A 25,495-nucleotide genomic window follows, 5' to 3' on the forward strand; every position below is an offset into this window, starting at 1 on the left:
ACAACACTTGCTAAAGTATATTAGCTTTTTGCCACCAGCCTTTGAAATTCTTCTTCAACAGAGGACTAACATCATGGAAAAAGGCAGGAAATTCCATGACCAGAATCAAATCTAAGTAAACAAAGGAGGATGCCAAATTTCAGATTCCTAAGGTTGATGAAGTTGAATTCTCCAACTCATGATCCCACAATGGCATCAGAGAGAACATGACAATGGCTGATGTTGGCCAAGAGTCCACAGGAGATGACTTTGACTGCTACTGAGTGATGAACCACACCTTGGTCAGAACTTCTTCTATATTCCCTAAATGCCACCAAAGCAGGAGACATTTGCTCTACAGCTGGCCTATTCAGGAAGGTATGATGGATTTTCCAGATAACACATTCAAGTAGTCTCTGCTGAGTACACTAGGAGTTATGACAGCTATTAATATAAACCGAAACAAAAAAGAAGATTAAACATTTCATGTTTAGATATTATTGCAAATTCTGGTTTTTAGGATCAGAGTTTTTCCAAGAATGCTCAGTCATTTTCCTGCAGCAACAGTCTTTTGAACTGTCAGTCTGAATTGTCCATGGTTCACCTTGAAATTAAAGAAAATCCTGGTAGCAAAAATGAAGACTCAACCAAAACCTATCAATTTCATTCTGCTGCCAACTTGTTCTCAATCTCTTCATTACTCTCTGGAAGCCCCTCTACCAACTCTTCTTTCTTTTTCTATATTAAGAGACAGAGGGATGGCCCTCATACACTTGGAGCATCTTCAGAGCAAATCTTAATAGAACTACTCATTTTATTGTTACCACAATCTCATTATCTAAAACAGCCTCTCCTTTGGAATAAATTTGATGTCACCACTGATGTGCCCATTGCACTTTATGACTATCTGAATAGGACCCAATGTTAGATGATCTTGTTTTATTATTCTAATATTGAGAAGAAAGAAAAGTCAGTTAAAAAGCTTAGTGCTGGAAAATAGATTTCTTATGATGCTAAGTGAACAGAGAGACAGATTGCAGCTCTCTTATGAAAGAGGTTACTGGAGAACTGGCTTCTCTAATTCATACTCCCAAATAAACCCATTCTAACAAATGCTCTAGAACATTTTAAATGGGATCCTAGTGTTTTACCCCACTGTTCATATGCATATGAAAACCTTCTTTTAGCATTAAAAGAAATAAAAAATACATTAGAAGAAAGGAAAATAAAGCGTGCATATTTCCCTATAAAAAGACTCTACAGAGTACCTGAAGAAACTCTCCATGTGCAGCCATATGTCTATGAAAACTGGAATTACACATTTTCCTGACACTGGAATTCCTTTATTGACAGCACAAAGTACCCAATAACTGCAGGGTCATCTTGCATTAGCAGGCAACTTCCCTCCCACTTACAGAAAAGGTGTTTGCTGCCATTTCAGGAGTCCTGCTCACCCTTATCACAGCACCTTGTTTTTTATAGTAGGTACAAAGCCCACTGCGAGATGGAGGAAATCCAGTGCCCTCTACCAACAAATAAAATAAAACCAAGCTTAACTCTGCCAGCTTTTACATTGATAATTACACCAAGGTGTAGAATTGCTGCTACAAAAAGCAAGATTAAACTTCAAGGAACCACACCAAAGATCTGAGGAATTCTAAAATAAAAAATTAAACAAATGTTTCCAATTCACTACACAGACATTCATTTCTAATACAGTAAAAATACAGGACTGACAGGAATATTTTAAGAAACCATAGACTGCAGCATAGTACTTAAGCCAGCCTTATCTCTAATACAGGTAGAAACACCTTTTTTTTTCAGGACAAAAGTTTGGAGCTTGCATACACAATAAAATCCTTCTCTGCACGATTTACTGGCAGAAATCATCCACAAAGTTGACCAAAAAAAATTTTGAACCGTTTCATTTTATATATGCAGTACAAAACATTCCTGCAGAAAAGCAAATCTTTTAAGAGAGCCACCTATACCATACAAGGTCGCAATAAAATGGGAGAGACATTTTTTCCAATTCAGTATTTATCCAGAGGGCAGAACGTACAGGGAAGGGGAGAAAAGAATCATTACTTAATTGCAAGGAATTGCTAGCACAGGAGAAGGTTAAGGTAGCAAAAAAAAAAAAAAAAAAATGCCAGTGACTTTAGCTGAACAATAGTAACTAGAGACAACTGCCTGAACAATTCCATAAGGCTGGAATTCAGATCTGTGACAGCTCAGAGCTAAAGGAGGCACAACTTTTGACTAGTTTCTTGCTATTATCAGAACTACTGCAAAAACAGAGCCAGAGACACAGCTTCTTGTAATGAAGACACTGAGCAGCTACACTGATAATGGATCAGAGGCTCCTGGCTGCACTTATCAAATGGCACATCATGTCAGAAATCTGATAACCTGTCCAACACAGAGTCTGGATGCCAGGCTCACAAGAGATGATGTGAGCTTTGGGCTAGAAAATAAAAATCCATTACCATGACCTTTACACTACAAGTTACTAGAGTTTGTCCCTATCTGGAATCCAAATATCTTGCACATAAGTAACTTGCACTCTCCCTGTAAGATTCACAATTACCTGGAAAAGCATTTACTGCATCTCTATCATAAAGGTTATGTTTCCCACAGCTGAAAGTTAGTTACAAATACAGGCTCCAATTTAGCTTAAAATTTCCAGCCTTTCCAAAATACAGTTCCATTTTTATTCTGGATTTCCATCTTATATCGATATACATGTTGTAAAAGCAAGTACAAAATGCATTCCCTTAAATTTTACCCACAAAAAATAGAGAAAATAATAACATCAAAATAAACCAAACCCAGACTCCAACCTGGTCAGTGTTCTAGATGTTCTCACCAGCAGAGAACATTTCCACCATTTCTGGACTACTTCTTCTCTCCCCTTGATACTCCTATTGTTTTCAAAATCTTTTCACACTGAATTGACCATTTAAGTGAGAGGTCAACATTATTAGCACCAAATGTCCCTCTGCTAAAACTAAATTCTACCTTCTCTATGAGTTTAGCATCACTCAGGACTTGTTTGTCAAAAAATCACACTAAGAGAAAGTGTTTCCCCATCTGGTTCAGAATATATTTATAAACATACACCTGATATACAAGTGCCAGACTTAACACACACTTCCACAAAGTGCACAAAAAGCAAATAAAACAGTCTTTGAACTTAGATCTTTTACATCTTATTGTTAAACCAGACACACATAATATTGGACAGGTTTTAAAATTATGTCAATGCTAATTAATGATAATTAAATGATAACTAAATGATAATTTAAATTATATATGCAATTCAGAAAAGAGTGCAAAGAACCCAATATCCATGAAGGTCTATATTGTGTAACTGGAGACACTGCTCATTTTCCTCAATAGGACTGCTGCTTTATTAGAATAATTTTGAGGTCTAGAAAACTATTTCCCCAGACTTGCCATGTATAAGAATCTCACATTTCTAAGCGGAGAGTCTTTAGCTGAATTCTGATTTTGTCCATTTACAGCTAAAATAATCATCTTCATTTATTTGAAGATATCTTTCAGACACCATTTATTCCCAAATTCAATCCAAATATCTTGCACATAAGTTACTTACAATTTCTTTTAAAATATTCACATTTACTTGGAAAATAATTTACTACATCTTTACTACAAATGTTATGGTTCTCCCAGCTGAAAGTTAGATACAAATACAGACTAATTTAGCTCAAAATTTCCAGCCTTTCCAAAGTTCCATTTGTACACTGGATTTCCATCTTTTATCTAGACATAGAATGCAAAAGCAAGTATAAACTGCATTCAGTTCTCTTTAATTTTATCAAGCAAAATTAAAAAACCCAAACCCAGACTCCAACCTCATTGCTCTTGGAGATATGCTCTCCAGAAGGGCATAATTCCTCCATTTCTTGATTATTTCCTCTCTCTCCCCTTGATAACTCTTCCTATTGTTTTCAAAATCTTTATAAAGCAATTTGACCATGTAATTGACATGTCACCATTACTGGTACCAAATATCTCCCCTGATACAAACATACTCTACTTTTCCTATGAGTTTAGCATCACTTAGGACTTGTTTGCCAAAGAAACACACCAAATATTCACATTGAATTTTAAAGCTTTGGAAAGAAAGGGCCTTGTAATCTAAGAAAGCCCCTGCTCTTACCCAGCACTCTTGTTTGCAGAAAAAACACATTGCATTGAGCAAATTCATACTGGTCTGTATTTGCACAGCTCCCTAAATGAGGCAGTGTTCTGCCTAACAGTGTCATCTCTCTCATTTACCAAATCATTCCATTTCCTCATCCCCAGTTCAAGCCATTACAATGTTATTATTCCCAGTTACACAATGAACACACTGAGAGATGCTCTGCAGGTCTGGGCAGATGATGCTGATTCCCCCCACACACCACTTATCTTGAGTCTCTATATAAAATCTATGAACACTTAGAGAATAGTTTTTTAACCTTAGCTATTACAATTTACCCACACGTCCACAGCATTATTAAAATGCTTTCTTAGCAACATCAAATACTGCTACTAATTCTGTAATTCATCACCTGATAAAAGACAGTACCACAGAGAGCTTCTAAGCCAAACACCACTGACACTGCATCATGACCAATTTAAAAGGATTTGATTTTATAGTTGAAATGACACTTATACCAGATTACTCAAAAAAAAAAAAAAAAAACCCCTCTGGAGCCAGATGAAAAACAGTTTATAAGATGTGAACCTTAGATAAAAGTATCCATTACATTTTTAAGACTGATTAATAGTTTAAACTCCTATTTAAAATACCTCCCAAATTAGATATACTTTTAGGTTTAGGGAATATTTTCCTCAAACACAATTTTGCACAAGTAATGCTCAGTTCTACAGAGAGATTGTAATTCTTATATAACTTCTTATCTCAATTCTATTGAGAGTCTATAATAGGTTTCTTCCATAGGGACAGCACTGGTCCCAGGAGTCCAAACCCAGGTAAAGAGACAGAGAGAACAATCAGAATACCACATCTTTGGTTGGGAAGAGCTACAACAATGACACAAAGGGGACACCTCACTTCCCAGAGAACCAGCCTTGGAATGGCAACACCTTCCAGAAATGCAGCTCTGACAAGATCCAGGCTACAGCAGGGTTATCCCAGGCAGGGAGTTGATTACCAGAAACTCTCAATTTTATCTGCTGTACCTCATTCTTGCTAAGAAAATACCTTTTTTATGCTAAAAGTCATTTGAAATATTCACCCACATATATAGGTGCATCACAGGAATTTCCAACATAGAAAATAAGTGGAGAAAACCAGAGCTCACTGCATGGGTAGAAGATTCATCAAACACATTAACAATAGTTACTTAAGCATATTTTAACCCAGTACATTTATAGACTTTGCAGTTCTCCTGGGGGCTAAGGATCATTGCCAACAATCACAGACACAAAATAACTCTCTACAGGACTTACCCATTTGTTGCTCCACGCTCTTTAAACAAGCCTATTCAATGGCTCAGAAATTAAAAGGAAAATGACAAATGCTATCAATTCTTGCAGTACATCCTAACCCAGAATGGCCTCATGACACAAGTCAAGATTGTTTAGACTCAACACCATCGTTTCAGAGGATTTCATTACAGCTGAAAGAATACTTACCTCCACCTACAAGAACCCTAATAAAATCATTTCAGGGAGAAAAATGTCATTAGTACAAGAACATGTCTCAAGTACCGGCAAAGTAATTTTCAAGTACAATAAGCCATGCAAAAAAAATATTTCTAGAACACTCTTTTCAATAGACACACTGCTATTGAAATAAAATAACATTGGTCAGACAATGGAGAAAAGAGAATATTCTAAAACAGATGGACTACTGGAATTGCCCAAGCACAGCTCACTAATGGCCCAGTTATTCTGCCTTAGGACTTCATATTTAATATTTACCAAACCATTCCTTTTTCTCACCCAGAGTACAAGTCATTAAAATGTTACCATTATTTCCAGTTCAACAATGAGCATATCCAGAGGTGCTCTGCTGGCCTGGGCACAGCATCCTGCCTCCCCACACACACCACTTCTGTGAGCTCTCCATTTAAACTCCATGAACTCTCAGAGAAGAGTTTTTTAACTTTGAATTATTAACATTTACCTCCATGTCCACAATATTATTAAAACACTTTCTATCCAATATCAGATACTGCTACTGTCTCTATAATTCATCAGCTGAACAAGGGCAGTGCCACAGAGAGCTTCTAAACCAAATACCACTGACACTGCTGCATCATCATTTGAAAAGCATTTGGTGTTCCTGTTGCACTGACACTTAAACATGGTTACTCAAAAAAAAACCAACTCTGGAACCAGATAACAAACAGTCTATAAGACATGAACCTTAGATAAAAGCATCCAGTTAATTCATAAGATTGATTGTTTAAACTCTTACTTAAGATACCTCATTATATAGGTATTGTTTTATGTTTAGCGATTCTTATTCTCAAACACAATTTTGAATGTGTAACATTTCGCCATCAAAAACATTTCATTAGATTCACATAGAAATAAAATCAAAACAGTGCACTTCACTTACCAGGACTCGAATCTAAACTTTGCAGAATGCAGCATCATCTTATTCCTCTGTTTCTATGGGCACAAAGGATGTAAAACATGGCTGGGACTGAAGAGATTGTTTTGAGAGGCACCTACCTGCTCTTGCATCCTAAAAATGTCAGTGCTGAGGAAAAAAAAGCCATTCAAGGGAATACTTACAAACCAGGGAAAACCACCTTGTTTAACAACACAAGATCGATCTCATCCAGCACAGGCTTTGGGTAACAAGACTTAACCAAGACATCATCTTCCCCAAAATGTTTTGTTCAATAAAGAGTAGTATTGATCTGACCAAACTATACCTGCCTAAAAAAAATCCCAACAAACTGGGGAATAACTTCTTCCCACAATCATCCAGGTTCAGACTTCACTGCACATGTGACACAGCATCACAGAAATTTCCAATAAAGAAATTCACTGGAGAAAACCAGAGCTCATTTCATGGACAGAAAATTGATCAAACACATTAACAATAGTTACTTAAGCATATTTTAACCCAGTACATTTATAGACTTTGCATTTCTCCTGGGGGTTAAGGAACACAACCAGATCATTGCCAACAATTACAGACACAATACAAAATAGCTCTGTACAGGTCTTACCCATTTGTTGCTCCACACTCTTTAAAAAAACCTTTTCTATGGCTCAGAAATTAAAAGAAAAATGACAAATGCTATTAATTGTTGCAGTACATCCTAACCCAGAGTGGCCTCATGACACAAGTCAAGCTGGTCTAGACTCAACACCATCGTTTCAGAGGATTTCATTACAGCTGAAAGAATACTTACCTCCACCTACAAGAACCCTAATAAAATCATTTCAGGGAGAAAAATGTCATTAGTACAAGAACATGTCTCAAGTACCGGCAAAGTAATTTTCAAGTACATTAAACCATGCAAAAAAAATTATTTCAAAAACAATCTTTTTGATAGATATACTGCCATTGAACTAAAATAACATTGGTCAAACAATGGAGAAAAGAGGATAGTCTAACACAGATGGATTATTGGAATTGTACAACATTTCTGCACCAGCTTGAAAGAAGCAAGTTGTTCATTTAAGGTTTGGCTCCAAGTGAAGTGCTTGACATTCTGGTTTGGTCCCAGGGTAGGAGTAACTCACCCACCAGCACAGCCCTGTCTGCACAAGGGCTTCCCTGGCACAGCTCACCCTGCCAGGACCATTTGGTGCCTCCAGAGCCCCCTCAGGCTCCCCCTGCACTCAGCCACGAGGCTGCTCTGCCCAGTGCCAGGCTCAGCACTGCACACTCACCCCAAACACTGCCAGGAACCCACTGGGAGCACAGCAACGCCTGGCACCCCAAACACTGCATGGGGAACAGCCCACTGTGAGCTCACAAACAGCCTGGCACCCCAAACATTCCCACCACAGCTGCCTCCTGGCAACCACATGCAGAACCCAGGAACATTACTGCCATTATCAGCAGTACCAGAGACACAGGCTGCCATTGGATCAAAGATAAAGTTTCAACCAAAATTCCATAAATTTGAAGTTGCTGCCAACTTGCTCTCAAGCTGTTCATTACTCTGGATACTCCTCTACCAGCCCTCTTTTTCAGTATTAGTTGAAAGAGAATGGCTTCTCATTCCTTAGAAGCATTTGCAGAGCTAATTTCAATAGAACAACTCATGATTATTGTTGTCTCGATCCTACAACACTGTAAAATGACATCTCCAATTGAATAAATTTGCTGTCACCATTGATCTGCCCACTGCACTTCAGAGCAACCAAATTAAGAACAGCAATAGATCTACTTGTTTCATTTTCCAATAGTGAGAAGAAAGGTGCCAGTTAAGAAGCTAACTGCTCAAAATTTCACATTCTATGTCAATAGAAGAGGTATATTGCAGCTTACTTGGAAGGGTGGTTACTAGTTACCTTAATTCATACTCACAAATAAGCTCTGAAGACTCTGAAAATAAAACACATTTTAAATGAGACCCTGATGGCTTATTCCCCTGCTTAAATGCATGTGAAAAACTTTTGTTTGAATTAGGAAAGAGAAGTACTAAGAGAAAGGGAAATATACACAATTTCTTTCCCCATTTGGTTCAGAATAGGTACATAAACACAAATATGATACACAAGTATCAGGTTTAATAGACACAAGGCAGTTGCCTGGATCAACCTGTACAAAAAAAATAAATGCTGCTTTCATGTTAGACCTTTCATCATCTGTTTAAACCACGAGTCAGCCACACTATTGGACAGGATTTAAAAGTACATCACAGCAAAAGGTATTATTTCCTTTTTTTAATCAGTTACAAACCCTTGAGATTCATTCCAATTCTATGCAATACTGAAAAGATTGCAGAGCACCCAATATCCATGGAGGCCTGTATCTGGAGATGCTGCTCATTTCCTGCATTTCCTGCAGCATTACTGGAATGACCCTGAGGTCTAGCAAACCATTTTCCCAAACTTTCCATGTATAAGAATCTGACCTTTCTTAACTGATACTCTTCAGCTGAGTTCTGTTTTTCTTCATTTACAGCTAAAATAATAATTTTCATGTCTATGAAGATAACATCTATTTCAGATACCATTTATTCCCAACTTGAATCCAAATAACTTCCCTATAAATAACTATAAGACTGATTAATAATGTAAATGGCTATATAAAGTACTTCCTTACTTATTATTCTTTTATGTTCAGGGAATTTAGGGAAATTAGGAAATTTTAACCTTAAATACTGAATTAGTAATAACCAGTCCTGTCCCAGATACAAGTAAATGCTGTTGCAAGAATATGACACTTGAAAAAAACCCTCAGGGAGTAAAGTGCAAGTTTACATCCTTCTGGCTCTTCGTTATTAAACCCCTTCCCAAATCCTGCAGTTTTTGAAATTATTTAGTTACACTCCATGTTATTTACATAACCATAGTTACCATACATAACTTTCTTTTTTGTCCCTTGTTCCTGATGTGGAAGGACCTTTTGCTAAGCTTAATTTAATTTTAAAGCTGCTATACACACAAATGGCAACCATATATTTTTTCAGCACCTTGACTTTCACCTTGTGAACCCTTGTCATCACTCTGTAAATGACAGCAGAATTTGGGTGTACACATTACACTCTTTTCTGGGACAGGTACTTGGACCTTGGGGCAATTGTGACACCTTCTGGTTGTTCCTGTAATGACCTTGAACATTTTAAGCATAAACAGGTGGAAAAAATAGAAAGTTAGGGGTTTTAAGTTCTGATTTGATTACAGGGTATGAGTAACTCACCCACGACCACAGCCCTGCTTGCAGAAGTTCCTTAGGACAGGCAATCCCCCCAAAACCAGTTTATGCCTCAAGAGCCTCCTCATGCCTCCCTCTGCCACAAAGATGCTCTGCAGAGTGCCCTGAAAGAGCAGTCACCCCAAACACACCCAGTTAGCCACTCTCACCACAGCCACAGACTATGACCCCAAATATCCCCAGGAGACACAGGGACAGCATCAGAGTTAACCCAGTACTCCCACAGCAATGCAAATGTGTTGGTGCCCCCTGGACTCACCATGATGGACTTGAATAAATCCAGCCCAGCCTCTCCTCAGGAGGTTGTGCCTACAGACAACAACAACAAACAAACAAACAAAACAACAACAACAACAAAAAAAAAAAAAAAAAAAAAAAAAAAAAAAAAAAAAACACACAGAAATTTACATGAAAAATATCACAATACTCACTTTCCACAACATTTCCAGCAGGGATTTAAGACCTCCTTCAGTCCCCAAGAACACTACAAATACCCTGCCTTACCCACAGGATATGGACTTATGCATAATATTCTTCAGGTAGCTCTCACCATCAGCCAGAATGTCTCCAATCAAGTTAGGTTTTCTCCTATAAACCCTCCACTGGAGACTGGGGCAGTTTGAGGAAAAGTGCAATGGCTAAAACAAGTCACTCTCCTTTTGAAGGATAAGTTAGAGACAGCCTCTTGAAAGGAGAAGTGATTTCATGTTGTACTTTTTAGGCTTTTTCTCAGAGATTTGAAATTTTATTTAGTTTTATAGAATTATTTATGTTGGAAAAGATCCTCAACATCATTAAGTCCATCATCCAGCTATGTCCTGAAGTGCTGTATCTACACACTTTTCATATCTTTCCAGGAAAGGTGACTCTTCTGGGCATCCTATTCCAGCAGGGAAATAAATTCTTCCTATTATCTAATCTAAACCTCCTTTGGCACATTTCAAGTCTGCATTCTCTTTTCTTATTGCTTTTTTCCTTTTTTTTTTGGGAGGAGAGAAGTGATGAACCCCCCCCAACTGCAACCTCTTCTCATGTAGCTGCAGTGTTATAAGATACCCTGAGTCCTTTTTTTTTTTTTTTTTTTCCAGGCCAAAAATTCCTAATTTCAAGAATTTTTGCCAGAGGGGTAGAGCATGAAAGTATTGTTTCATCACAAATATGAAAACATGTAGCTGGGGAGATGAAGAAGATTAAATGAGTGTCCTTGCCTGTATTATTGAAATGCAAAAAACACAGGTGAGTAGGGAGTTACAACTCCACAGCTGGTTTGTGGCAGAGAAGGTTCTTGTCCCAATTTGGATGCAAGCAGTTCTTTGGCTGTGTTTTTTTTTTTTTTTTTTTGTAGGTTCATACTTGACTTTCTTACTTGGCAGAAATGCATGGCTTGGTTTTTGTTTGGGGGGGAAGAACAGGAAAATTTATTAAACTGGGCTTATTTTAATCGTGGAAGATCATGCACACCATAGTGAAACATGATGTTGATAAAGTCCAATGAACTAAAGAACTTGTCCTTTATTCATTTACTCATAAAGCAATCAATGTTTGTAAGAACTAGAGCAATGATCTTAATTTTTGAGGTATAGCAAAGGAGATGGAAAAACGTCAAGCAGCTCAAGTTACGTTAAGCCTGATACTTTTGTGGTTACTTGGGATTTTTTTAAATGAAATATTGTAGACTGTATTGTGCTAGCTCATAATTCTAGCCTCAGCTCATTCTAAATCTAATGCTGGATGCAAATTAGAACCAAGTTGCATAAATTTTTAGAAATTAGAAATACAATACTGTTCTTCAGGCTCAGGTGGATTAATCTTTTAATTATGTTTTATTTATGATAATCTCCATGTTCTCTATTTTTTTCAGATCACACTGAAAGAAGGCAACAACATGGTAATACTTTTCCCTTTAAATTGAAAGATACAGTGAATTATGCCACAAATGAAATACATTCCACAGGAGAAGAAAACAATATAGCCTGGCTCATCTTACAGTGGAATCAGTGATGTTAGCAGGAGTGTGACTGACATAAGGCAGCAAGTTGTCCCAACAGCTCAAACAAAATGGGCTCATTTTTAGACTAAATTTCTCCTGTGTCAGGCTCCCACCACTGTGTGCTATGTGTCTTTACTGATGGATCAAGAAATTATTATTTATTACAAATCTGAGCCAATGGAAACAAGTATGCCTGTTAATCAGGTAACCTCCTAGACTTTCCATTGTCTTGTGCTTGTTTTCCAGCATTATGCAGACTACAGAATCCAAGCTGAAGAACTAAAGCATTCCATCCTTTCTGAATGTACAAGCAGCGATGTGTGCCAAACAGCTGGGATGGCTGGTTAGCACTGTGAACCCCAGAATGTTCTGAGCTGGAAGGGACATACAAGGATGACAGAATCACAGAACTGTCAGGAAACCACCCAGTACAACACCCCTGCCAAGACAGGACAGTGCAGCAGGTGACATAGGGACACATCCAGGTGGGTTTGGAATGTGTCCAGAGAGACTCCTCGCTCTCCCTGGGCAGTAAAACCTCTAGTGTTTTACTTAAATGGCATAAAAATGGTTCACCACATCCCAACTCCTAGCCTGACACAGGACATCAAGAACCCACCCTGTCCCTGTGAGCATTGTCCCAACACCCCCTGAACTCTGTCAGGCTTGGGGCTGTGACCCCTCCCTGCACAGTGGCTGAGTTGGGATTTATTTATCAGTTGTTATACGCTGGTTTTCTCCCTGACACTTAATTGTCTCTTTCGTGTGTCCTTTAGGATGCAATAGATTCTAAGTGTGTGGAAAATCACGCTGCAAAAAGCCAGCGCCCATGAAAGAGACAGCGGAGTCCTGCAAGAATCAATTTTATTGGAATAGAGGGAGAGAGCCCACAGGCCCACACCCCTCTGGGATCTCTCCCAGACTTTAATCCCAAATCCCGGCTGCACGTTGCCTTCTGTCCTTTCCCCAGTGGCCGAGGCACTAGCAAGGTACAGCGAATTCCTACTGCATATTCCTCCCTGAACACGCATCCTCCCCGCAGCGTGCACCGCATGACATTAAAATTAGCTTTAATCTCTCTCGGGACGAAGAAGTTGATACTCCTAAATCTATTAAGCCTGTATATTCTCCTAGAGTTCAAAAGCTCAAAAACGGAGTTCTGCAACAAACGTGACCCGCACGCTCATCCTGCCAGAACCTGAGGGCTCCGTTCGGATCGCGTCGTTTGTGAGGGAAAGGGAAAGGGAAAGGGAAAAGGGAAAGGGAAAGGGAACGGGAAAGGGAAAGGGAAAGGGAAAGGGAAAGGGAAAGGGAAAGGGAAAGGGAAAGGGAAAGGGAAAGGGAAGGAAATCGCCGCCTTTACACGCAAGGAAAGCAGAGACTCATCCCCTTCCCTCACGCACTTCCCGCCACTGACCCCTCTCGTGACGTCACGCGGGTCGGCCCACCCTGTCCGTGACGTCACTTACCCGCCCCTCAGTGACGCCGCGCGGCGCGCGCTGCCTGCCGGGAGGCGATTGGCCGGCGCGCGGCGCGTTCCCGGCGTGCCCCGCGGGACCCGTTGCGCTCCCCCCGCGGCGGCGGCGCGGCCCGAGCGCGTCCCGGCCTCTCCCGGCCCCAGCCCCGCGGGAGCCGCCATGCCCCCCAAGAAGCAGCAGCAGCCGGCCGGGGGCAGCAAGAAGGCGGACCAGAAGAAGAAGGAGAAGATCATCGAGGTGAGGAGGAGGCCCAGGCCGCCGCTCTACCGCCGCGGCCTCCGGCTGGGCCCTGCCGCTCCCTGCGGCTTCCCGGCTGGAGCGGCCGAGGGAGGGGTGGCGGAGCCCAAACCTCCGTGTTCCCGGGGAACACCGGCTCCTCTGTGCTGCTTGCCAGCTTTAGCCCGGACATCGGCAGGCCCGAGCCGTGTGGGGCCTGGCCGGGATCTGACGCGCTGCTGTGCTGTCTGCTTTCCTCGCCCTTGCCGTGTTCATCCCGCTGGCCCGTGGGTTCCCTGAGCCCGCCTCTGCGGTGTGGGTTTGTGCTTGTGGGGGTAGCGCCAGACGGTCTCCAGAGATCCCGTCACACCTTCATGATTCCTTGGTTCCTCACTCAGATTTGCGGTGGGTTTTGTTGCAGTTTGACCCGTGTGACCAGATTGGAGAAAAAAACCGGCTAGAGGGGTGTGTGTCTATGTCTATGCTGTGTGGGTTTATGCTGGGAGTACAAGCAGTGTAGTTTCAGAAATTTAAATACTTGCCTGAACTGTTGGCATGAAATATGCTGTTCAGGTGAAATACCCGTATAATGAGTGTGTTCCTTTAATCTGAGATTGCACATTGTTGTTTCTGTGGTTTTTGGAAGGGTCAGGTTAGAGTAGTTGCTCTTGTGTTCTCCTGGCTTTGGAGTTCCTGAGGTTCTTGCTGAACGCAGCCCAGGAAAAATTCTGCTTTTTGTTACAAAGAAATGTAGCTGAAAGGGGAAAAGCTGGCGTTGATTATTAATACTATACTTTTATATAAATCAAATACACGGGGATTATCTTTTCCATGCTGTATTTACAGTGGAAATCAAGTGTGTAAATGGTAAATTTTCTTTCCTAATTAATTATTTTGACTTCTCCAGTTAGCACCAAGTAACAGAGAAACTCTGTTCGTAGGGAACACTTTGTAAGTGTAAACAGCATGAGTCTGGAAACTTGGAGCTGTTTATTTTGTAATTATTTTATAATATATTTTTTAATTGTTAGGGCTTTCAAAACCATGTTTGAACTGAGTTATTTTCACTGTATGAACATCTGTTACTTTTTCCTTCAAGGAAGAAAATGTCAGTATCAAATCAAAGGCATGGATAAGTTTTTAAGGGTGGTGTTTCAGTTACAAAAAATGATTTCTGCCTCAACTACTCATGTGAAAGCTGGTTTTCTGTAAGAAATTTTTCATAGATTTGGTATAGAAACTTCTTAACAATAAAGCTGAAAATAGAGAGGAATAATTGGTTTAGGCAGTGAACAGAAACTTCAAGCAGTGGATTTTAGGAAGCAGAGACAGCTCTCCAGGTCTGATATAGGATAAAGACTTAACTTCAAATTAGTACAGTTAGAAAAGGAAAAGCTTCCAATACTTGAAAATAGATGACTATTACCACAGTGACATACATCAGTTTTCTATCTGAATAGTTGAAGATAGAAGTAATCAGTGATTTCAGGTGGATAGAAGAGAAACTAGCAGTAGTTATGGGTAATCAGTTGTCCTATTTTCCTCAGATATTCCTTGGATAGCCTCCAAAACTATCTTGTCTTGTTGCCTTGAGAGGCCTGAGAACGCTGTGTCCATGCTCACTGATACCGGGGCACGAGGAGGTCTGGTGATAAAAACAAGAGCTCACACAAGGGCCACATTCAGGGGGTTCTGGTGAAAAGCCACTTCTGAGGATATGAGGAGTTTAAATTTTGTCTACACAGTTTCTTGCATTATTTGTGTTGCTTGAGGAAATAATCTGTGTTTTACTGGAAGCCTGAGAGGAGCAGCAGGGGTTGAATTTCTGGTGGTTTGGGTTGTTTTGGGTTTTTTTATTAATATGGCTGTGTTTATCTCTTGATTTAGGACAAAACATTTGGCCTGAAGAATAAAAAAGGTGCAAAGCAGCAGAAGTTTATCAAGGCTGTGACTCACCAGGTTAAGTTTGGTCAGCAGAATCCACGTCAGGTAAGCATTTATTGTGGAATGTTTTCCCACTGTGGAGTAAATTCATCTCTCACTCTGTGTACAGATGGTCAGGAACTGGCACAGATCTAGGTAACAGTTGTCATGCAAAGCTTGTCTAGCTGTAAATTATGTATCTGTGTAAAGGTAGTACAGAGTATGGGAGTTTGGTTTTTAATTTGTTGTTTGGTTGGCTTTTGTTGTGAAAAAAGAACTTTTTCCCATCCAAACTCAACTAGTCAGGGTGAGCATTTGTCTTCATAGTATTCTGATAGTAGCATAATTCAGTTTAAGGTATACTTAAAATTAAATTATAGATACTGGCTGTCAGCAAAGTACAATTGCACTTTGTTTCTTTTTTCTCTTTAATTCTTACCCTATTTAAGAAATAGGGAGCATTTGAAATTAACAATGGTTGTTACTAAAATGGGAATTGAAACATAAAAGTATAAACCTATATCCTCTCATTCTTCTAGTTACAGAAGTATGTATTACAATTTTAAGTGGACACAAGTCTGTGAAAAACCTTTGGTCAAAAAACCTGAAATTTTGAGCTGCAGTCTGAAACTTGGCTCTTCTGTCTGATTAAATAAAATGAGATACAATGTTTACATTATACTCAATCAGAAAGCATGGAGATAATGGAAGTGATCCAGGTCTCTACAGAGCTAGGAAAGTTAGCTGTTAAATATTTACACAGCTTTCTGTTCTATGAATAAGCCTGTAAAATAATTACATTTGCATTATCTCAATTCATGATTTTGCAACACATTCCTTGTGTAACAAGGATAAACCAGCATGGCAAGCCCACCTTGAAAAGTGAAGCTGGTATTTGGGTCATTAAATCTAATAATTTTTTTGTTGTGGAAAAGATTTCTTGTTGTCACTTCAAAAACATTTGTGTTATTCAAACAGTTCTGAAACTTGTGTGTGAAATTCCTGGATCTGTGGCATGTATACAAATACCAATATGTAAATTAGCCAGCCTAAAATAATGTTATTTTTCAAATGCTGGTAGCTATTGACTGTTGGATGTCAGAACCAAATTTTTAAACATGTTTATATCTCTTTTACATTATAGAATAGCTTTGGGTTTGGATTGTCCCTGAGAAAGAAGTTCTTTAAGCAATTTTCCTCATGTCATGAGATTAAAATTGAAATGCTGTCAGAATTTTAGCTTTGGTGGTGGGTGTTTTGGTTTGGTTTTTTTCTCCTTTTTTGATTTGTTGTTGTTTCTGTGTTTTTTTTGTTTCTTAGATTTTGGGGGTTTTGTTTGTTTTTTGTTGGTTTGTTGGGGTTTTTTTTTAAGCTTGATCTTCAAACTTTTAGAGCTGTGAAGAGAAACAAAAGCATTCTTAAAGTACAACTTTCTGTAGATTGATGTACATGGGTCTGTGTGTTATTTAAAATAGCATTTGGGAACTTTTAGCCAAGCTGCTAATTCCTTTCTAAAACAATTTGGTGTGTTTTTGCCAAATTCATCATAGGAGCAAAGCTCCTTTTTTAATATTACACTATATTTTAGAAAATAGTACCCTGCATTCTTGTTTGTGGTGTTAGTCTCACTGAACAAAAGGACAAGACACGAACAAACACAGAATCCTTAAGGGTAGAGAAGATCTCTTAAGATCAGTGAGTCCAGCCATTAACCCAGCACTGCCTCTCACCACTCAACCATGTTCCCAAGTGCCTCATCTATACATTTTGAAGACTTCTAGGGATGGTGAATCCACCAATGCTTGACTCACCCTTTCAGTGATGAAATGTTTCCTAAAATCTGGTCTGAACATTGTCTGGGGTAACTTGAGGCCATTGCCCCTTATCCTGTCACTTGTTGCCTTGCTAAAACCTCATTTTATATCTGATCTAAGAATGTTTTTCCTGTGTCCTCTTTCATGTGTTTTCATCCCACTCTGGTACAGACACATGCCTGATCTGGCTTATCCAAAAAAGGGTGAGGCAGAGTCAGGTTTTTTTTGTTTTGCTTCCCTAGATGAGCTTATTTTCCTGGCTTTGGTCCTTAGTTAAGCAATGAAACATTCATATGTCAAGTTGATCCAAGTTGAAGTAATGTTCTAAAAGCACTTCCATTTTCTGTGGACAGATTTCCCAGAATATCTACCTGCATAGATCAGAAGAAAGAGCAAGGTAGCATGTAGGGGTCTCAAGAGAGGCTTTTTTTTTGTGTGCAGATCTGGAAGTAGTTGCACTGCAAAAGGAGGAGAAGTTTCAGTGCTTCTCATTGGCTTTACTGTGAAGGTTCAGTAGGGGTCACTGTGACACTAAAGGTATCTGCCAGCACCTCTCCTCTGGCAGATTTCCTGTCCCTCTTGTGGGACAGGTCAGTGCCAGTAAAGGGCACCAGCTGCACACACAAGAGCAGCAGTTGTGAGCCTTCCAGGCATCACAGGTTGTTTCATTCCTGCCCTTGGAAACCAATTTTGAGTGATTGGCTATTTTAATGTGCAGTTCATGTGAATTGGCATCCTGGTTTTATATTTATAGGCTGCTCAATCAGAAAGTGAGAAGAAATTAAAGAAAGAAGATAAGAAAAAAGAATTACAAGAATTAAATGAGCTCTTCAAGCCTGTGGTTGCTGCACAGAAAATTAGCAAAGGTATGACTAACTGATTTCATTTATGTGTTCTTATTCATATAACTACTTAAGGCATAATAACCCTTCAAAAACACCAGTTAATATTTTAATGAAATAGATGTGACTATTTCCTCCTCCACCTAGTGTGCCAAGTATTTTGTCAGTCATGATTTGACATTGTTTTGGGAAGTCCTCTGGGGTCAGTAGATCATTGGAATATCAAAAGCTGCATTGATATTGTCAGCACAGCTGAAGATACTTGGCTGTGTTCTGATTCATCAGTTAGATGCTTCTGGATGTGTGGCATGATTTTTTTTGTGTGTGTGATGGTATTTGTTTAAAACAGCCTGTCTCCCCAGGCTCTCCAGGGAAGTATGAACATCCAAAGAAAGAGTATAAGATCATAACTTTTGCTTTAACAGAAGACTTGTGCTCAAATCAGAGCAGTAAATACCTTCCAGTTACTTGTATCTAACCTCATAATTAGCAGTAGCATTTGGTTTGGGTCTCTCTTGACATTGGTTATTGAGCAAACAAATTTTATGATGTTACCAAAATTTAACTTACCGATCTTCTGCAGCTTCTGTTCAATAATTTTTGACAAAAGAAGTGTGGTCTTCATCTTTTTAAAGCAAACCTGGTATTTACTCATGGTGGCACTGATCAGCAGCAAAGGCCACTTTTCTGTTTGTGACCTGCAGCTTTCTCCATCAGTTTTCTCTAAATCAAGCAGTTTTTGACTTTGAGTTATTTCAGGAAACTAATATTACCCAGATTTTAGATTGCACTTTAAAAAGACATTGTTGTACATAATTAAATCACTTTCAGTCAAACCAGAAGTGAAGCAACATGTGAAAAACTCAAGCCTAAAATCTCCCATGAGAACTTAATTTAATACTACAAGTAAAGTATTTCTGATTTAGTCTCATGTCTCATAAATGCTCTTAGGCCTGCTTCTTTCATTGCTTTTCCTAATGACATTTAATGGTCAAAGATTCTTTAGTGGGATGATTTTTGCTTAAATTGTAGTTAGGGTGATTGGATAGTTCATACTAGAACAACAGTTTCTTATCTTGGGGTCTCTGATCAGCCATTTTCTTTCTATTATTAAAGGAGGAAAGTAGTTTGAGTGAGGATTAAATTGTTGTAACTTATTGTAGTGTGTTGTTGGGGAAAGGCTGACATTCAGAAGATGCTTTACTATTATTAGAGGCAAGAATAGCTTCATGTATAGGGAAGAAATTGCACAGAATGATCTCTGTGATGTATTGTAATACACAAATGAATAATTGCTCAGGCACACCATATTTCTTTAAATAGTTTGGTGGCAGTTCTGATTATTAATGTAAACATCATACAATTAGAGCAAATTTGGCATGTTCAGGACATGAATTATGTACTTACCATGAGCACTTTAAATAATTTCCAATTTTAAAACATACTTTCATTCTCTACATATCCTCGATATTCTCAGAATTTCTAACATATAACCTTTGCTTAAAAATAGTATTAAAATATAAAAACTGTCTTTACTCAGGTGCTGACCCGAAATCTGTAGTTTGTGCTTTCTTCAAGCAAGGACAGTGCACTAAAGGAGACAAATGCAAGTTCTCCCATGATTTGTCATTGGAAAGGAAGTGCGAAAAGCGAAGTGTCTACATCGATGCAAGAGATGAGGACCTTGAAAAAGGTATAATAATGGTAGAAGGTTACTGCTAAGCTATTCTGATGCTGAAACTGGAATTTTAAGATTAAGAGTCTTCTGTATTGTGGCTGTGATCCTGAAGAACAGTGCCTAAGGCAACCCATCACACTATGCTCAAAGTTCTGAACAGCACTGAAACTTCCTCCAAGTGTGCTCTCAAGTGTTCTTTACACCTCACATAGAAAAAGAAGTATGACCTACTGATAATGGTGGTTTTTCAGTTGTGCAGAGTCATGTATTCTATCATACAAGTCAGAAGTTGAACAGTATTTGACCTTTCTTGCAGTTGCTGTTTCCATCTTAAGCTCTGTAGAAAGGAAGTGCAGAAGGAGGAAGTGCAGTGAGCAGCCAGAGTTGCTTTCCAGAGCTGCTACTAGTGTTTGGCCAGACATGCACAGTTCTACCTTTAGGGATACTTGGGATTTTTTTCTGTGACTTTCTCTCCCCAGATTATTTGTTGGCTAAGTACTCTGGATTTTACTTTTTTTAGCAGGGGTTAGAGATTTTATAGAACTTGATTTTTTCACATTTCCTCATGTCTCAGTGTTTATTTGAATTTTAGCCTCTGTCATCCTAAATGTATCTGATAGGATCCCACAGATTCACTGCTAATATTGTCATTGGTGATTTGCTTCTTTTGGTGGAACCTTCTTTTAACTTTAACACAGATAATTTGGTATTATCTCTTTCAAGCCTCAATTTAAATAAGCTATATTTCTGGATGTTATCCTCCAACCTTCTCTTTTATTCAGTTCTCTTGTTTTTCTTATTTTCTCTTGTTCACACTCAGTACTGTACAGATGGAATGACAAATTGAGTGTTTATCTGAAGCACACTTTATGCATTTAAAAATTAAAATTTCTAGGGCTTTTGAGGTAATTGTCTTTTGAGTGGCATAGGAGAGTTTGAAAACAGTATTTTAAGAACCTGAATTTATTTTCTCTTGTATAAGCTACTTAAAATGTTAAGAATTGCATATTAAAACTGTTACTGGGCAGAAAAGCAGCTTGCTGGCAATGTTCAGTATTTGGAATTTTTTGTGAAACCATCTGTTATCTTTTTCTAGATACAATGGACAACTGGGATGAGAAGAAGCTGGAAGAAGTGGTGAACAAGAAGCATGGTGAGGCGGAAAAGAAAAAACCCAAAACCCAAATAGTATGTCTTCCTTTCTTTTTTTTTTTTTTTTTTTTTTTTTTTAAATTGAGCTGTACTAGAAGGAATTAAGTGCAGTGCAGTCTGGCATTAGATGTGTTTATCATGATGTAAAAATTTAGAATGGAATATTATAATGTTTTGAGTAGATGGCTGGACTGATTAGTATTTCTAGTAATATCTTTAAAAATTAAAAAACTAAAACCACAACCCGACAGTTCTTTTCAGTCCATAAAACGTTTTCTCATGTACATTACAAATGGATAGTAGGTGAAGTGCTTTATAGAAATGCTCAAGGTTCCAGCAGTGTATCTAATGCATTCCAATTGCTTAGAAAATCCAAGTATTGTGATTAATGAAGTCTGTTATTGCAGTGGCTGTGATATATATATTGACTTATCTATGTACTGCATGACATACAAGCATTGTAAGCTTTTAAATTTTCTCCTAATTTATGAATTGAGAGTAATTTGTAATTCCTGAGCTCTAATTCAACAATATTTTTTAGCTCTGCACTAAACAGCATAATGGGTTAATTCCTTTTTCATTCTTTGGGACTATTTCACCTCATTTTCAATATCAAGTGATTAAATAGTCTATTGATACTGCCTAAAATTGCAAAAGTTAAGCATTGCTGTGGCTAAATATAAACTATGAATTGCTTGTTAGAAGTCCTAGAATGGCATCTTTACCTCAGGATCCAGAACTGAAAGGTTTAATAACATCTGAGGCAGATGCAATTTATGTTGTTTAAAACTTCACTGATGTTGGTGAGCAGAAAGAGATGTGCTGCTGGTTTTACAGGAGTCTTCTTTCATCTTGTCTTTTTTAATTGGGATTATATTGAGGGAAAAAAATGCTGTTGACTACATTACTTTTAGATACTCAGTTGCACTGCTTTATCTACTGTTTTTATTTGCAATGCAATTCACATGTTCCTTTTGTTGTGTACACAGCTGACTTGGACTTACTGAACTTCTGACATGGACAAATGCTGGGGATGGAAAGAGGACACAGTGTTAACAACCATTGTTTTTATACAGGTCTGCAAATACTTCCTGGATGCTATTGAAAACAACAAATATGGATGGTTTTGGGTCTGTCCGGGTGGAGGAGACAACTGTATGTATCGCCATGCCCTCCCTCCAGGCTTTGTGTTAAAAAAAGACAAGAAGAAGGAAGAAAAACAAGATGAAATTTCGTTAGAAGATCTAATAGAAAAAGAGGTAAAATTGTCAGACAGGTAGCTTTTGGTGGTAGTTGTTTTCATTACTCTGAAGAGAGACATGTAAAAAATTTGCAAATTTATATTAAAAAGCTGTTAGATGTTTTTAGAGCTGTATGAGCTAGGGCAAAGGATGCATAGCATTGATTCATGTTTTTGTTTAGAAGCTGTTACCTAGTGAATAGAATTAACTATAGCTGCATATTTAGTGCAGCTGTTGCTTACCCTTTTTTAGGAGGCTTCTGTTTCTTAACTGCTGTTTCTCATTTCTCCACAACTGCTTCTGTGGTTTTTCTCATCCCCAGCTCACTGTCTTCTTAACTCTCCCTTAACTCTCTATTGAAGCAGCAACACCAAGAGCACAAGACCTTCTGAAGGTGTTGCTGCCCTGCTTCTTTCTGTCACCATTGCTTGGCAGTGTCACTTTGAGCAGAGCTGAGTTCTTGTCTTTCATTTATTTCCTCCTCCATTTTTCCTGTTAATTTTCATGCCAGCTCATTTCACTAACTGGAAAATCGCACGTTGAGTAAAATGCAAAGAGGATGGTGCATGTTTAACAGTGTAAGAGTCAAGAGGGAGTTGGAAAAAGAGATGTTTTCAATTAGTTTCTGGAGAATTAAATAATAGTAATTAAAGTAAATAAAGTAATTAAATATCCCATTTTTTACAGCCTTTGGAAAGAGTTTCTAGTGTTAATCAGTCTCTTTCCTTGACAGCGTGCTGCCTTAGGACCAAATGTTACCAAAATTACTCTAGAGTGTTTTATTGCATGGAAGAGAAGAAAAAGACAAGAAAAAATTGATAAGGCTGAACAAGATATGGAGAGGAGAAAAGCAGATTTTAAAGCTGGCAAAGCATTGGTGGTAAGTTTTATAGTCCAATTCCTAATGTAAGAAGAGCAGGTACATAGAGTTTTGTGAAGAGGTAGCTGGCCTGAGATTGTTTTGCTTATTATTGTGTCATTATATTTTCCTTTTTTCCTATGGTTGGTTTGTTTGTTTGTTTGTGATTTTTTTGTAAAGCACTATAAATTCCATGAAGTGATAACTGAAAGTTTCTTTTACTGTGACTAGATTAGTGGACGTGAAGTGTTTGAGTTCCGGCCAGAGTTGGTTGATGCAGATGATGAAGAAGCAGATGACACCCATTATGTTCAAGGAGCAGGAGATGATGATGAGGTAAAGGAAACAGGATTAAATCAAGGAATATTTTAATTGCATTCAAGTTTGAAAATGACAGTTTGAAAGTCCTTAAAATGAAATTAATAAGCTTAGTTCTTAATACCACCACAGATTATCAGAAGGTTCCTGTTGAAGGTCACAAATGTTGTAGAAATCTTGCAGAAGTGAGGGTTTTTGTGGAAAAGTATTTCATGCAGAGCATCTTGGTTTATTTTCCAGACTGAAGACCCTGTATGTATAAATGATGTAGATTTGAACCTGTATGTTCCCAAGGCAGTAGAGGAGACTGGTATTACAGTAGCTAGTCCAGAGAGGTTCAGCACATACACTTCAGCAGAAAAAGATGGTGAGTTATTCTTTTTTCTTGTTATCATAGTTGATTGTCCAGACTTACATATTAACTGGGTACATGCAATTTGGCCAATATAAGTCTGCTTGAATTTCAAATAAAGTAGCTTCTTCATAGTTTCAAAATTTGAAAGCATGTTTAGTAGGATTGTGAATACAGTTGGTGATTAAGAAACTTGTGTCATTGAAATGCCTAAGAATTATGTTTATTTTCAGATAATAAATTAAGTGAAGCTTCTGGTGGTGATATAAACAACAGCGAGCAAAATGATTTAGATGAAGATAATGATGGAGATGGGGAATTGGAAAACGGAGTAATTGATGCAGTTCCAGTTGATGAAAATCTCTTTACTGGAGAGGACTTGGATGAACTAGAAGAAGAACTAAACACTCTTGATTTAGAAGAATGAACTAAAAAGCTCCAGTGAGGAATTAAACCTATGTGACAAAGAGAAAACTGACTACATTTTTTCTCCTTTTTGAATAGAATTCTTAAACAAGATGTTTATGGTTATGCAGCTGAATATGATGGGCACGTGATATACCAGGAATGTTTTCCTTCAATCTCATCTACTCCAGTCTTGGCTATGCTCACAGTAAAATGTTCAGAGTAGTTCAGAATTACCCAACAGCTGAATTTGCAGACAGTGAGATTACAACTTTCAGCTAAGAGTAGGAAGTGTAACTGCTTTGCCAGTATGCAAGTGGGCAATTTGACATCAGGTACAGTACAAAAATCTAAGTATACGTTCTTCACAAAACCTGCATTTTTATTAGTGATTGTGTTGATTTAGAAACTGCCTTGAGGTGGTTTTTAGGCAGGATACTCTAATGGAGCTGATGCAGATTATGCTTCTTTAAGTGGTGATTAGCTTTATTTGATCAGCTGGATACTGAAGATTGTGAACTGATACTTCATACAATACAGTACAGTGCCCTCTGTTTAAAATGTTTTGAATTTTCCCACCACCTTTTGCCAATAAATGTGTAAATAAAAATTATCAACTTTTAAAATATCCGTGTTGATTTTTCTCTGCTAAGTTAGGATATCATACCAAACTGTTAAGAACTGGGTTTTCTGGTAGAGTGGTAGATGTTTTTCTCTGCAGTCTTGATACAGAAGTGATAATGTTGGCTTCAGTTAAATTTGGGCTACCTGCAATTACAATTTTTTGTCTGCTCTTGATGCAGTGTAAAATTCAGCAGCCAGCTTTTCTCCCTTGCTGTTGTTATTCCCTACCCACCCATTAACTGACATAATACCTGCTATACATCACTGACTGCTATTCCAGCCTCATTCTCTCCCCACTGTCTTTTGTAGATTAGTGAAGACTTCAGGCTCTGCAGAGCAGGGATGTTACAGTCCAAAACATGCCTGTCATCCCTTTGGTGTCCTCTAAATAACAGGAAGTTGTACAGGGGTAAGTTGCCTCAGGTGCTGTACCCTGCAGACTGCACTTAAGTCAGTGTGTCCTTTTCCAATGGATTGGGTGTCTGCCATAAAGATTTCTCAGCAGTGGTGCTTTTCCAGGGGGCTGTAGACTGTGCCTCCTTGCCAAACTACCTGTGGTGTCTGCCACAGTACTGCTGTACTAATGTACTAATGATACACCCTTTGTATCATTAGTACAATTCATTTTTCTAAACCTCTTAAATCACTTCTTCCAGATCAGTAAGAGTTGTGGCATTGTTAGTGATCTTTCCCAAACTGCTTTTGGGTGGTAATGTTAGCTTTACTAGTTATTTC

General features: G+C 38.4%; 1 protein-coding gene across 1 annotated transcript; it reads left to right on the plus strand.

Annotated features, from left to right (window-relative positions):
* The first annotated feature begins 13,354 nt into the window (after positions 1–13,354).
* Positions 13,355–24,764, plus strand: ZC3H15 (zinc finger CCCH-type containing 15). Its single transcript, XM_056496254.1, has 10 exons — positions 13,355–13,573; positions 15,440–15,541; positions 18,044–18,155; positions 19,672–19,824; positions 20,906–20,997; positions 22,038–22,220; positions 22,936–23,082; positions 23,293–23,397; positions 23,620–23,746; positions 23,965–24,764. The coding sequence occupies exons 1-10, from the start codon at positions 13,496–13,498 to the stop codon at positions 24,156–24,158; spliced, it is 1,293 nt and encodes a 430-aa protein (XP_056352229.1). The 5' UTR covers positions 13,355–13,495; the 3' UTR covers positions 24,159–24,764.
* Positions 24,765–25,495: the final 731 nt, after the last annotated feature.

This window comes from Oenanthe melanoleuca, chromosome 7, assembly GCF_029582105.1.
Source record: "Oenanthe melanoleuca isolate GR-GAL-2019-014 chromosome 7, OMel1.0, whole genome shotgun sequence".
NCBI classification, from domain to species: domain Eukaryota; kingdom Metazoa; phylum Chordata; class Aves; order Passeriformes; family Muscicapidae; genus Oenanthe; species Oenanthe melanoleuca.

Excerpts from the sequence above, each read along its gene's own strand:
- ZC3H15 (XM_056496254.1), top strand. The coding sequence starts at position 13,496 with ATGCCCCCCAAGAAGCAGCAGCAGCCGGCCGGGGGCAGCAAGAAGGCG. Across the intron at positions 13,574-15,439 it reads AGAAGGAGAAGATCATCGAG|GACAAAACATTTGGCCTGAA; the intron begins GTGAGGAGGAGG and ends CTCTTGATTTAG. Across the intron at positions 18,156-19,671 it reads TGCACAGAAAATTAGCAAAG|GTGCTGACCCGAAATCTGTA; the intron begins GTATGACTAACT and ends GTCTTTACTCAG.